Source organism: Solea senegalensis, linkage group LG15 (genome assembly GCF_019176455.1).
Source record: "Solea senegalensis isolate Sse05_10M linkage group LG15, IFAPA_SoseM_1, whole genome shotgun sequence".
Classification (NCBI taxonomy): Eukaryota; Metazoa; Chordata; class Actinopteri; order Pleuronectiformes; family Soleidae; genus Solea; species Solea senegalensis.
In genome coordinates, this window is record NC_058035.1 from 5681906 (window position 1) to 5694648 (window position 12743).

General features: G+C 40.2%; 1 protein-coding gene across 5 annotated transcripts in view; it reads right to left on the reverse strand.

The window, feature by feature from the left end:
- march8 (membrane-associated ring finger (C3HC4) 8) overlaps positions 1 to 12743 on the reverse strand; it is an 85243-nt gene that overhangs the window by 13802 nt on the left and 58698 nt on the right. For 4 of the 5 annotated variants that reach the window (XM_044045144.1, XM_044045142.1, XM_044045143.1 and 1 more), the window contains 2 exons: positions 2224 to 2303; positions 985 to 1926 (listed from right to left, as the gene is read on the reverse strand). In XM_044045144.1, the coding sequence (XP_043901079.1) occupies positions 985 to 1926; positions 2224 to 2303 (1022 nt within the window). The remainder of the gene's footprint in view (positions 1 to 984; positions 1927 to 2223; positions 2304 to 12743) is intronic. The other variant, XM_044045147.1, reaches the window with a different exon arrangement.

Below are 12743 nucleotides of genomic sequence, written 5' to 3' on the forward strand. Positions count from 1 at the left end.
CACTCCATTTATCAATACTGTACAATTTTCTACCCTGACCTCTGCTCCTCCACATTTTTACAGAAACATTTTAAGTAATGTAAACGTTACATTTCTGCATTGAAATATCTGAAAACGACACTAGATCTTTTTCAGTAATGTGCTTAAATTAGCATTTTAGATTAGATAGATTTAATAGATAGATTTATTGATAGAAATTATTACAGCAGCATGTTTTCAGGCACTTAACCACTCATAAATATCAGAAATGTGAAGTTGAAATGTGAGTATGTTTAAACATAGTAATGGGAAAAAGCAGCCTAAATGCTTTTTCCCATTACTATGTTTAAACATACAGAGGTTTTTTCAGCACAACATAGGCAATCTGGTAAAAAATAAATTAAAAAATTGACCAAAAAGGACTCAAAATGTTTAAAATTGGACTTGAATTTATGAAATTTGGAAATACTCCACAGTTCAAAGTTCACTTGGCTCATCTTTACGAACAAAAATGAAAGAAAATGGTCTACTTTGTGACTTCTGCACAATTATTGCTATTTTATATCACTACTAAAGATTTTATATATAACGAATCATAACTTTGACTCAACAACACATAAGAAGAATACGTCGCCTACAAACACACCCACATTTACAATGTCTGAGCTTACCGGCACAGAGAAAAAACATGAGAGCTTAAGGACAAGGAAATTAAATGGTATTAAATGAAATGAGGTTTCTGCTCTAGTGTTTGACTGAGGACAGCTGGTGAGGAGACTCGTGGTGTGTAAACGTCTACAGGTCAGCTTCTTCTGATTCATGGCTCCGCTCCGAGCAGGGGTTCTGCAGGACAAACACAGCAAAGGTGCGAGATCTTCGCTAGGTATTTACACTACAGGATGAGACGTCTCCTCTACTGCACACTCTGGGGGGGTTGGGGGTTTCACTGCCATGCTAACAGGAGTGAGGAGTGGTCTGGGCTCTACCATCTGGACTGTCACCCACCTGCAGCAGTCCCCAGAGAGCGAAAAGAGGGACAGTTGCCCAGTTTTCTCTGACAAAGGGGACGGGCAGCAGTCCAAGTCACTGTCCTCATCGATATAGCACAGCGGGGCGAGGACAGAGCGTGGGCCAACCGTTGTGACTGCGTCTGACGTGGCCAGTTGGCCTGTTGCCTTTGGAGCAAGACTGGACCAGTCCCTCTCAAACATGTCATCTTCACCCACTACATCCTCAAGAGGAAACCCTGACTCGCTTCCTTCCAGCAGGGCACTTGCAGACTTGGTGATGTGGAGGTGAGAGTCATAGCTGCCCAGCTCAGAGCACTGCAGGCTGGCCGAGGTAGAAGAGCGAGAAAAGGGAAGGAGGAGGCGGAGGAAATTTGCAGAGGGATGAGGGTGGAGGTGATTGCCGGAAAGTGGAGGAGGAGGAGGAGGAGGAGAGATCAGAGCAGGGTCAGACGGAGAACAATCAGCAGGAGGGATGCCATTACCTAACATGTATTTGTAGTTGTTGGTGAAGGAGGGGATTAAGTGGGGGTGAGTTGAGAGGGCAGGATTTGGGTGCTGGTGTGTGGATGCTGTAGACAGCTCGCCGTTTGGCGCGTGAGCCTTTCGGTCCAAGTCGTGCGGCTGTGGAGGGTCGGGCTTCAGCTCCAGCTCTCCTTCGGAGCAGGTGCGATCTATAAAGTGCAGGCCGCGACAGAGACTGTCCACGCGCTGTCCCACGTCGTTCAGGGACACGGAGAACCTAAGAGAGCTCTTGGGTCGGATGTTGCCCGAGGAGGGCCAGAGCAGAGAGAGCCAGTCTCGTTGTTTGGGGTGTTTGGAGTCTGGTAGAGCATCTGTGCAGAGGGTGCTCACCGAAATACCACCTGGACCCTGACATGTTTTGCCACTAGAATTCAGCAGAACCACTGCAGTCTGCTTCTGACAGCCCTGAGTGAGACTGTCACAGTGTTTGTGTGTTTATGAGAGGGATGAGTGACAGCAGGAAAAAAGAGCAGGACAGGGTGGAAAAGGAGAGAGAGAAATGGAAAAGAAAGGTAGTTGAAATCAAAAGGAATGCGAAAATAAACAAGACTGAAAATAGCAATCAATGTCGGCCACTCCACAAAGTGAGTGTGTAACTGAAGGGCGAAGATTAAAACCAATATTTCCCACAGACAGTTACTGTCCTTGAGTGTTCCAGTCAATGTGAACAGAAATGACATCAGTGCCAGTAAGAGGTGGAAGAGGTCTGTACCTGCAGATGTCCTGGCTGGAGGGAGAAACTGATGTCCTCGAGAAACTGCAAGGAGCGTTGACGGATGTCGGGCTCCCGGCCTGAGGAATAAAATACATGCAAGAAAAGGGGGAGGGGGAAAAAAAGAGACACAGTTTAGGAAAAGTCAACACAATAATCCAACATTTATGTGAAGCCCTGAGGCAAAGCGGGATCAATTCATATTGTTGTCAGGAAAGGTTCTTTGCACTGAGAATAATCAGCCTCTCAACATCTATATCTCATCTTCACAGGAAGAGTGAAAATGAATCACAAACTGATGCACGAGGTGATAAAAAAGGGAAAAAAAAGGGAAAACATAGAGAACAGTTAATCTATCTGATTAAAGTAGTGCTGACAATATGTGTCAGAGCATCATGGAGCAGGCAAAAAAACCCAGGAGTGCAGGAGGCAGACTGTGAGACAGAGCGAGAGTTATGAAGAATGAGATGCTGAGCGAAAAAAGCACAGGTGGAGGACGAGAGGCTGAGGACGGGGATCATTTTTAAACAGATGCTCAGGACGACGCCAGGATAATAAAAGTACATCAAGCATTATCTGTGGCAGCTTTATGTAAAGTGGAGAATGACAAAAAAAGAAAAATACCACTTGAGTTTTTACAAGGCTGTCTCCATTACATCTGTAGGTTATGATCACAGTTTACTCCCCCACATTTAAAGCTGAGCTGAACACAAAAACGTCAGACACGGCAAAAAGCACCAGTGATTAACTGATCAAACAAGTTGTAAACCTGTGGCCAAGTGGAAAGGGAACTTGGCTTGTAACTGGAGGGTTGCTGGTTCAGGTACCCCATCCCCATTGTTCCCCGGGCGCAACTCAGTGTGGCTGCCCACTGGTCCTAATTCTACGATGGGTCAAATGCAGAGAAATAATAATTTCCCTAAAATCCCTAAGGGGATTAATAAAGTATAAGATTTAGATTTAAACATGTCAACAATTACAAGTAGGAGGCTGATGTTTTTGAAATTGATTATAACTGACCGACTGATTTTCTGGCCCCTTGTTTTTTTGTGTCCTGTTTGATTTCTTAAGAAAAGTTCCTGTTATCAGTTAGTAACATGGTGCAAAGGTCAGGAATTAGATTTGTGTCAATATTTTCCAACAACACTTTTCACGAATCAAGCAACACTTGTTAAGAAGCAAAACAAAACCACACAAATAAAAATACACAAATTGCAAATAAAATATCGATTTAATCAGTCAACAATATCTAGTTTTGGAGCGGAAGTCATCACAGGCTCGGAGTCGCTGTCCGTCTGGAACTTGTTCCCCAAGTATCTCACATTTATAATTATTTTTTTGAATGATTCAATCGATATTTTGTTTGTGGTGTTCATTTTTCTTTGCTTCTTAAAAAGTGTTGCTTGAAAATACTGACAGACAAATCTAATTCCATACAAATGCTGGTGTTGTTATGGCCAAAGCAACAACCACTAATTACTAACTGGTTTTGGCATCATATTTGTCTTGAGCCGTTTTCAGAAATGCACTGAAGTGTGCACATTTTCAGGAGCTGCACATTTTCCATGACTTCTGCTGCCAGCTCCATCGTCAGATCACCAGATAACGTCCACGTGACCCCACATGGGAACAAACACACCAGGATAAGTTTTGGATGATTCACAGCAAGTGAAAGCACCCGACCCAGATATTATCCTGCCATAATTATTCTAGAGCAGGGATCTCAACCTCAAAAGACCTGGGGGCCACTGAGCGTCTAGTCTGCTCAGGAAGGGGCCGGTCAAGTGAGAAAACCCCATCTGGTTTGGGAAAAAAACAACTGTGCAGTATGAGCTTAAAATTATACAACAATAATTGTATTTGTATATGTAATTTGTTGCCTCATGTGAGCTTTTATGCCATTATGATCCGCTGTTTTAAAGTGCTTTACAAAATGGATTGGAGAATTTCAAAATAAAAGTGTTGAAAATATTTATTTCACAATAAATTAAACTGACATATGATGCAAAATCATTTGGGGTGCCGCATGAAACTGATTGGAGGGCTGCGCGTTTGAGCCCACTGTTCAAGAGCCATGGTTCTCAAGCTGTGGCACGTTGTGTACCACCAGTGGTACGCAAGCTTCCTTTGGTGGTACTGGTGGAGAAAAATCAGAAACGCTGTTCTACAAACTGTACAATGCAGGATATGTGATCGGATTGGGGCTGAGGAATTTTGATCAGAATGTGTAGAACATTAAACAACTAACAAAGAAATAACAATAAATTAAATAATAATAATTAGAGTCACCTTATCTCTCGCTCCACGTTAATCTAATGTCACTATACCAGTGTGTGAAGTATAAATGAGGCAGAGGAGGATGATGAGAGAGCAAATGAATCTCTGCCTCCTGTGAAAAGTCTGTAGCTGACTTATTTACACCGCTCGATTTTAACATTGGTGATAATGGTGTTATTTTATTTATAGCGCTCAGTATTTTCTCATGTGGTACTCGGTATAAAAAAGTCTGAGAAGCACGGCTCGAGAGAAAGTCTGAAAAAGTCTATTCAACGATATGATATTACAAGACGTGATGAAGCTCAGTGACAGGGGACATAAGGAATGACATCAGATAGTCTTTGTGTTGCTAACATAAGGACGTGGGAGGGGCAGGCATTTTCAGCGAGAAACTAATTATCTTATTGATTTCATGCCTAACTATGGGGAAATGTATAGCTCATGGTCTGACAGCAGTCGATAGAAAACTCAATGTTTCGCTGTGCCCTTCAGCCTGTTTTTCTAACGGGACTTGAACATCACAGCTTTATCTGTCCTGTTTGTCCCCAAGAGACACTCGTCCTCACTTTTCTACTGGCGTCATGTGATATTACAAAAGGTCCAGTGTGTAACATTTACTGGTGAGTAAAAGTATGTTTATATAAGGAAAAAATCATTTTGATATAAAAGTTGTACAGCAGTGCAAACACACAAAGCAACTAAAGGCAGCATTTCATGTGTGAAAGCTAAAGACACAAAAGAGGAACTGACAATTCTTTCTGGTACACGGTCCGTGAACTTCCTTATCAGGAAATGGAGGTGGGGAGTGACAATCTGCCGTGTCACCATTAGACATCACTAACTCTTCAACATTGAACCTTTCATTTTAAGAAGCATTTGCACAAATCATTCAGTTTCTGTTGATGCTTTTCATTTTTAATGTCTTACTCTCAATAGTTCACATACTAGGCTGCTGTTAACCCCTTAACACATACGCCTCAAAATGTCTGTCTGTGCTCATTTTAAACCATAAAAGCGATAAAACATGTCCTGTGAGTAAGTGCTTTGCCCATTTTTACAGAATAACTTTCAATATCTGGCAGTTATTTACAATTTACTGCATGTTAAAATAGTGTATTAACAATTTAAAATTAATTTATTTAAAAAAAAAAAAACACTGTAGTTGTACATGAACACCAGATTCGGCGTGTTAAATTTGAGTAACGTTTGTTTGAGATTGTGTTTCGATGTCCAAAAACAGGCCAAAAAAATAAGGAAAGTATGTACAGGCGTTTTTCCAACTCTCTCATCTCTGGCGACAAAGAATCTGATTCGCCGGCTACCTGCAACAGCGCGAGAGAAATCACCCTAATAACCACCATGTCGGCTTTGACGTGCAACTTGTAAGCTTTCAGAAACCGTTGGATTTTTTCCGCTAGCACAAACTGTAGCGTAATTACGTTAACATGTTGACAGTCATTAAACATTCATTTGCAATTTTTACTAAAAATACACGTGTGAAACACAATCCTTCAATGCTTTCACATCAATATCCAAAAACAAGTAACTGATATCACACAACGCTGTAATCTAAATACAATAGGCTAAATAAAAGAATAAAAGGTTGGTCATGATTGCACTGTTGGCACAAGATAGTATGATCCTGTGCCATCCATTTGTCATGAGATGAATCACTACAGCAGTGATGACAGTGAACATGATTAAGATATTGTCAGTGTATAAATAAGATGGTCCCGTTTGTGTGTGTGTGTGTGTGTGTGTGTGTGTGTGTGTGTGTGTGTGTGTTAATCATTCATGGTAGTGAGGGTCGGGCAAACTAATAACCGACTCTGATCAGATACAGGAACACGGTGATGATAATAACAACATGGTTGAAAGCATAATGATTAACATGCTTCATACTGGGATTAAAACGTCCCCATCACTGGGCTCTCGTGTGACGAGGACTTTCAATGAAGTAAATGAGTGTCTGTGTTTAATGAATGACCAGAACACTGTGAGCTGTTCTATTTTAACAGGTGCAGATAAAAATGTGTTGGACACAAGTCAACATGACCACCACATGAGGTAGTACAAAGTATTTCACTCGCATATAAAATCCTAACATTTATTTGAATAGGGGTTATAATAATTACACCAATTCAGACCTTTACTTCTGCTACATTACACTTCCCGGTCATTCCCATCCTCGACCCCCTGCACTTACCATAAAATCTTAATAAGTGTTAATGCTTCATAATGTTATAGTCAATCTTAACTGTGTGCCCCTGGACATTATTATCATTCAAATATATTTAAGTTCACGGATACATTTTACATCACAAGATCAGCAAAAAGAAAAATGTAGAGTTTTATGAGATGTTAAAATACTCAAAAAAACTATTTCCTACACACTCTAAATTGCTTTGATAAACTAGACCTTAATTACTTTAAATTAAGTTTTTTAAGTCCAACACCGACATTACAGACTAAAATATCTACAGATATTCATCCAATAAAGTCATTTTAGACCATTTATGAATGGTGAAGCTGTTAACAACACATTTGTGCCGAGTCATTTCAAACACATAATTCTCCAACTGTGTAACAAATATTGTTCTCCCAAAAAGAAGAAATAAACAGCGCAAACATGACTCAGCTAAAATGCTTTTTGCTCATTTTTATGGATTTTTGGATCGTATCTGCGGTTCCATTTCTTTTATGTCCAGTTATATAGACCAGTATCGGACCGACACAGATTCCCAACCCTAACCTTAGACCCTGTTCAGGCCAGGTATTCCATCTGTGTACACATAAAGTATCCTGTAGGTCTGAACGGCCTTAATGTGTCCTCAGATCCCGTCACGAAAACCACATTCAGAGGTGCTTTGAGGACGTATTTGACCTCTGTAGTTTCACAGAATTATCACAATAATCAGTGCTAAGTGAACATCCACCACCTCACTATTAGCTCTGATAGACATACATTTGCTTTCTCTGATGACTCAACTTTTTTCCACTCACATTTGTACATTTGTGCACCTTCATCTACTTGGGTCACTGCTGGGGCCGAACAATTAATCCAAATGTTTTCACAGTCGCAGCACGGCCTACTGCAATATTTCTTATTTCTTAAAGGCAAAATACCATTTTTAGATGAAACGTTGTCCTGGCCTCTAACACATGATATTCTACAGACTGAAGAAAACATCTTTGTCTGCACAAAAAATATCACACAGTCAACATTTAAAATAGGTTACTCAAATGAAAACATTACCATTCCCTCTCACAATCGCAATCATCTATTTATACAAAATGGTTCAGGTCGAGTCAGTGCATTGACTTCCATTCATTTGAACAGCCTACTGTAAATAAAGCCTTAACCAGTTAATATCTACCTCTTAATCTGCTCGCCAGGAATGCAGTTCTGCCTCATTTGGACCAGGTTTTGGTCTCCATGACATGGTCAATGTTTACAACAGAAAAGGGTTCTACACAGACTGAAATGAATACCTGTCGGAGCTCCTTTTATGTCTCTCACTTTATTATCGTAACTCCTCCATTGAAGCTCTCTCCTTGAGCACACACACATCCTTCATCTGAGCATAAATTATTCTCTCACTTTTTTCCCCCAACCAACTCCTTCCTGCTTTTCTTACATCTGCATCAAATCTTTTTTTTTTTTTACCACCTCTGCCCGGGGAGAGATACAGCTCTCATTTTTTATCCACTGGGGCCTTTCAAAGAATAACCTTCAGCATAACAGGAATAATGAATCACTGGCCGGCGGCGGAAAAAATGCTTCTAACAAGACGGACACGTTTGCCAAAACAGACGCCGCGAAGAGTGCCTGATGTTGACAAGACGCTAACAGAGACGCAAACGCAGATCATAAACATAGTCTTATCCCTTTAATATCAAATATAATGTGTTCCATCTACATATAATAATATATGTGTGTATATATATATATATGTATATATATATACACACACATCTTAATATATTTCTACGACGGAGTATTACGGCCACATTGGGGGAAAAAAAAAAATCACAGACTTCAAGAGTAAAGTTGTGAGAATAAAGTCTTAATTTATGAGATTAAAATCGTAGATTTACGTGAATAAAGTCGTAAATTAATGAGATTAAAGTCATAAATCTACGGGAATAAAGTCGTAATATTCTAACCTGTTGTTTTAGAAGGAGAGCAAGAAAATGCATTTTTCCGCAGAAAAAAGCTGTTTCCCCCTCCACAAAATCAGCCATTTTACTTTTCAAAGTCCTGATACTTATGATAATGTGATGCTGATGTGCCAAAAATATTAAGTATCCTTGTTTGTGAAACCTATTCTGAAGTACAATTCAACGAAATGCTCCACAGCCCTCATTTTAACGAATCTCCTCCTTACAATATTACACCTTTATTCTCAGAAATGTACGACTTTTTTCTCATAAATTTACGACTTTATTGTCATAAATGTACACCTTTAATCTCGAAGTCTGTGAAAAAACTTTGTTTTTTAACATACAGTGGCAGTTTATTCAGCCCGCCTTGCGCCGCTGGCGATCAGTGGTGCTGTCCCTAAGTATTTTTAACTGATTTACAGTTCGGATCGATCCTTATGTAGGACGTCTCTTCCTGTGACGGCACTCTCGCTGTTTTCTGCTCACGCTGCCGTGTTGATATTGTCAGAGAACTAGTGGAGGGAGGGGGAGACGAATAGAGCTGAGGGAACAGAAGCTGAGCGAGTGAGCGCTGTAAAGAGGACAAATCAGAAACCCCCTGGAAGAAGTGGGTGTGTGTTTGCCTGTGTCTCATTTGCATATAAAGGGACCATGCACGAAAACAGAGCGTTCTGAAAGGGGCGGGTTTAGCAGGGTTATTGAACTGCTATGATTCTTCATCCTTATGGTATTTTGACCAAAGCATGTCACTGACATGTTCATTAGGACACCAGGGAACTATTTTAATGGGGGAAATAGGGTATAATATGTCCACTTTAAAAAATACAATCATTTTTAAAGTTCATGTCAAAGAGTAATTATTTTTCCAACAAGAAGTAAAAGTAAAAGGGTTTTTATAGATTGTTATAATCACACAGGTATGAAAACCTCTACTTATGTGCAGAGAATCCACAGTCAGCTGAAAGTCAACACTGAATTTTCTTTTTAAATTGAAAAACCGCAGGCAGTGTTAATAGGTAGCAGCAGGTTATGCAGACAGCCCAAGGAAAGCTAATGGAGAAGCCAGTGAGTGGATATATTATACTTTATTTTAATATTCTTCAGAAAAAAAGATGACGAAGAATGATTGATAATAAAAGTAATCATTATTGCAGCCATAATTAACAACAACATCCCACACTATGACCTCAGATTGTAGACTTCAGAGACAGCTTCAGAGACAGAACTTTGCAAAACTTCCACAGATGTAATTTAAAAACTTTGTGGACAAAATAATCGACAGCACTTTCCATCAGAAGCGTTTCATAAGGAAACCATTCAAGCCTGGATCCTCTCCGCACCAGAGTCGGCTTCAGCAGAAAAACAATGAGCGACGGTGCCAGACTGAGCAACTCAAAAAAAAAAAAAAACACACATAACATAAAAAATATGGTGGGTTCCAAGAAATGATCTTTCTTTACAACAGTGGTTTGGCTCAGTGCTTGAGTTAAATATGAGTGGTCAGCCAAATGGAAAAGACCAGTAAAAGTGGTCCTCTTGAGACATGGAGGACAAACATGGACTGTGCTCTGAAGCACCGGAACCTCAAAGCGATGCAAAAATGAATTTTCGGAGCGCCACATGTTCGGCTGACTAAGAAACTGAAGCCTCGCAGAGTGTTGGGTCACTGATTCATGTCTTTATGACGTTGCAAATACTTTAAACGCTGTCGCACACAGTGTAAGGGGCAGCGCAGAGCTCCCCTGGTCCTGTGCTGAGGAGAAAGAAATGCTAGAGTGAAGCCTCCTGACCTCGCCGAGTGGAAAATCCACTCACGCCAAATCAATCCTCAGCCCACACTCTGCACTCAGACAAACCTAATACAACTTCTTTAGAGTGTTTTCCATTCATTATTCTTTCATTTAGCAAAAAAAACAAACAAAAACAAACAATTATATGCCCTCGAGCACGTCTCTCTTTCAACACAGCACTTCATTTTTAAGACCAAAAAATAACCAGTGAACAAACAGGCAGACGAGCTACAAAGAGCTTTTGGATTTGAGCAAACATGTTTCTATTTAAGACTGTACATCTAAACACCTCACAGCTACAAGCCCGCTGTGGTAGGTTATATCATCTTTAAAAGACAATCCAGCCCCCCGGTTAAATGCTGCAAGCGTTACTATTATTCAAATCTACGTCTGGTGTACGTCTAATAACGGATAATCCAGTGGAAGTGAATAGCTGGCAGTAGATAAGAGGGTTTTCTGAGTCATCCTCAGGAAGAAGAGCACTGGTAAATGAAAAGAACACAAACAACAAATCAGCGACTGTCTACAAATAAATGTCAGAGGACGGAGAGCACAAAAATAACAGCCCTAAGTGTCCTGTCAGGTTACAAGTGGAGAGGTAAAGGAGGTGCTTTGACTTAATGAAGAATTTCTTCTGCTGCTTCAAAGACTACACTGCAGTGGAAATGATAAAAAGGTTACCGTCAGGCTTATACTGGGGTTATTTAGAGGGATCCTCGAAACTGATCAACAACTGAGAAAGAGCACATTGATTTTTGACGTTATTCAGTTTGAATTTGTATCAAGTGAAGTAAAGTTTTGGTGTCAGTCAACATCAACACTGTCACACATCAACAGAGGACGTGTGTACATCATGGTTTCCGGCACGGCACGGCTCGGCTCAACTCTAGACGGTTTGGTTAGTTTTACACCAGACTCCTCTGTTAAATACTGAGATTTTAGACATTTCTGTGCTAAATGTTGGACATTAACGCAACTTTTCATGATTTTTAAGTCTTTTTAACTGATCGACATTTCGGCATTGTTCAGGGTGAATCTTGTGCCTCTTCCTGTGATGACACTCAGTGACCAATCGGTGGCCATCAGTCTCATGATGTCACATATAGTATTGGCTCAGCTCCATTGGAACCTCGCCAGAGCAGTACCGGGACAAGCAAAAGAAATATCTTTATGTTTGATTGTCTGAAGCTTTACAACATAGATGAGCTTGACCTCCTTTTTCATTCTCTCAGCAAAAAAGGGGAATATTATAGACTATAAATATGAAAATGTTCCCACTCATGCTGCCAATACACTGCAGAGAGCAGGAAAAAGAAAATGCTGCATATATGCATAACATCGTCTTCTGATTCAAAGCAGCTCCCAGTATAAGTGGGATTTTTTTTTATACCAAAAATGGTGCTTTTCTGAAAATGAAATAAAAAAAAAAAAGAAAGAAAAAAACTCTCACTTTTAATATAATTCACTTTTGATCTCAGTGCACTTGTGCTTTTTGTGTGTTTTGTGTGACGGTCTCTGTGGAGTTTGGAGAGCACTTCATGTACTACTTACTACTCACTTAATTGAGCCCAAAATGGTTTGGTGATTCGAACAACTCTTCAAACACAGAGACTCCCGGCAGACTTGTCCATCCAGAGGACAGTTAAGACAGATTTAAAAGCTGCCATTGAAGAGAATCTCCCTGTAGGAAGGAGCAGGAAACACCCGCTGACAGCCTGAGTGCTGCTCATTAATTAAAGCCGTCCAACTTATGAACTTTATTCATACTTTACTTCCGTCGCTCTATGAGACGCACATTCATCAGAGGAGCGGCAGCCCAGGTACGACATTCAGTGACAATGAAAAGTGTTCATTCGTTCACAGAAACCTCTCACTGAATAAATCAACCTGTTAATTGACAGATCAGAAACCTGGACCAAGGAAGCAGAGGAAGCAGCTTTTCTGGCTCTGATTAAAAAAATCCACCTGCCAACAACTAATCTAGTACCTTTAATCTGTATTAAAAAAAATGTGATGACAGGAGTTAAGTTAAGACGACAAAAGATACTTTTGTTCTTCTTATCCTTCCTCCTGTAAACAGTCGTTATGCTGAACCACATAAGATTAATACATGAATGAATGAATACAACAATGCATTCATCTACTGCTTATGCCAATGTAAACCTATTACTTTTTTAATTCACTCAGTCATATGTTACTGAAATGAGTCTACTGAAATCATCAACCACATGCAGACAGGCTGATAGATTATCATCTTGTTTTTTTTGTGACCAGACATTTTAGCCCCGT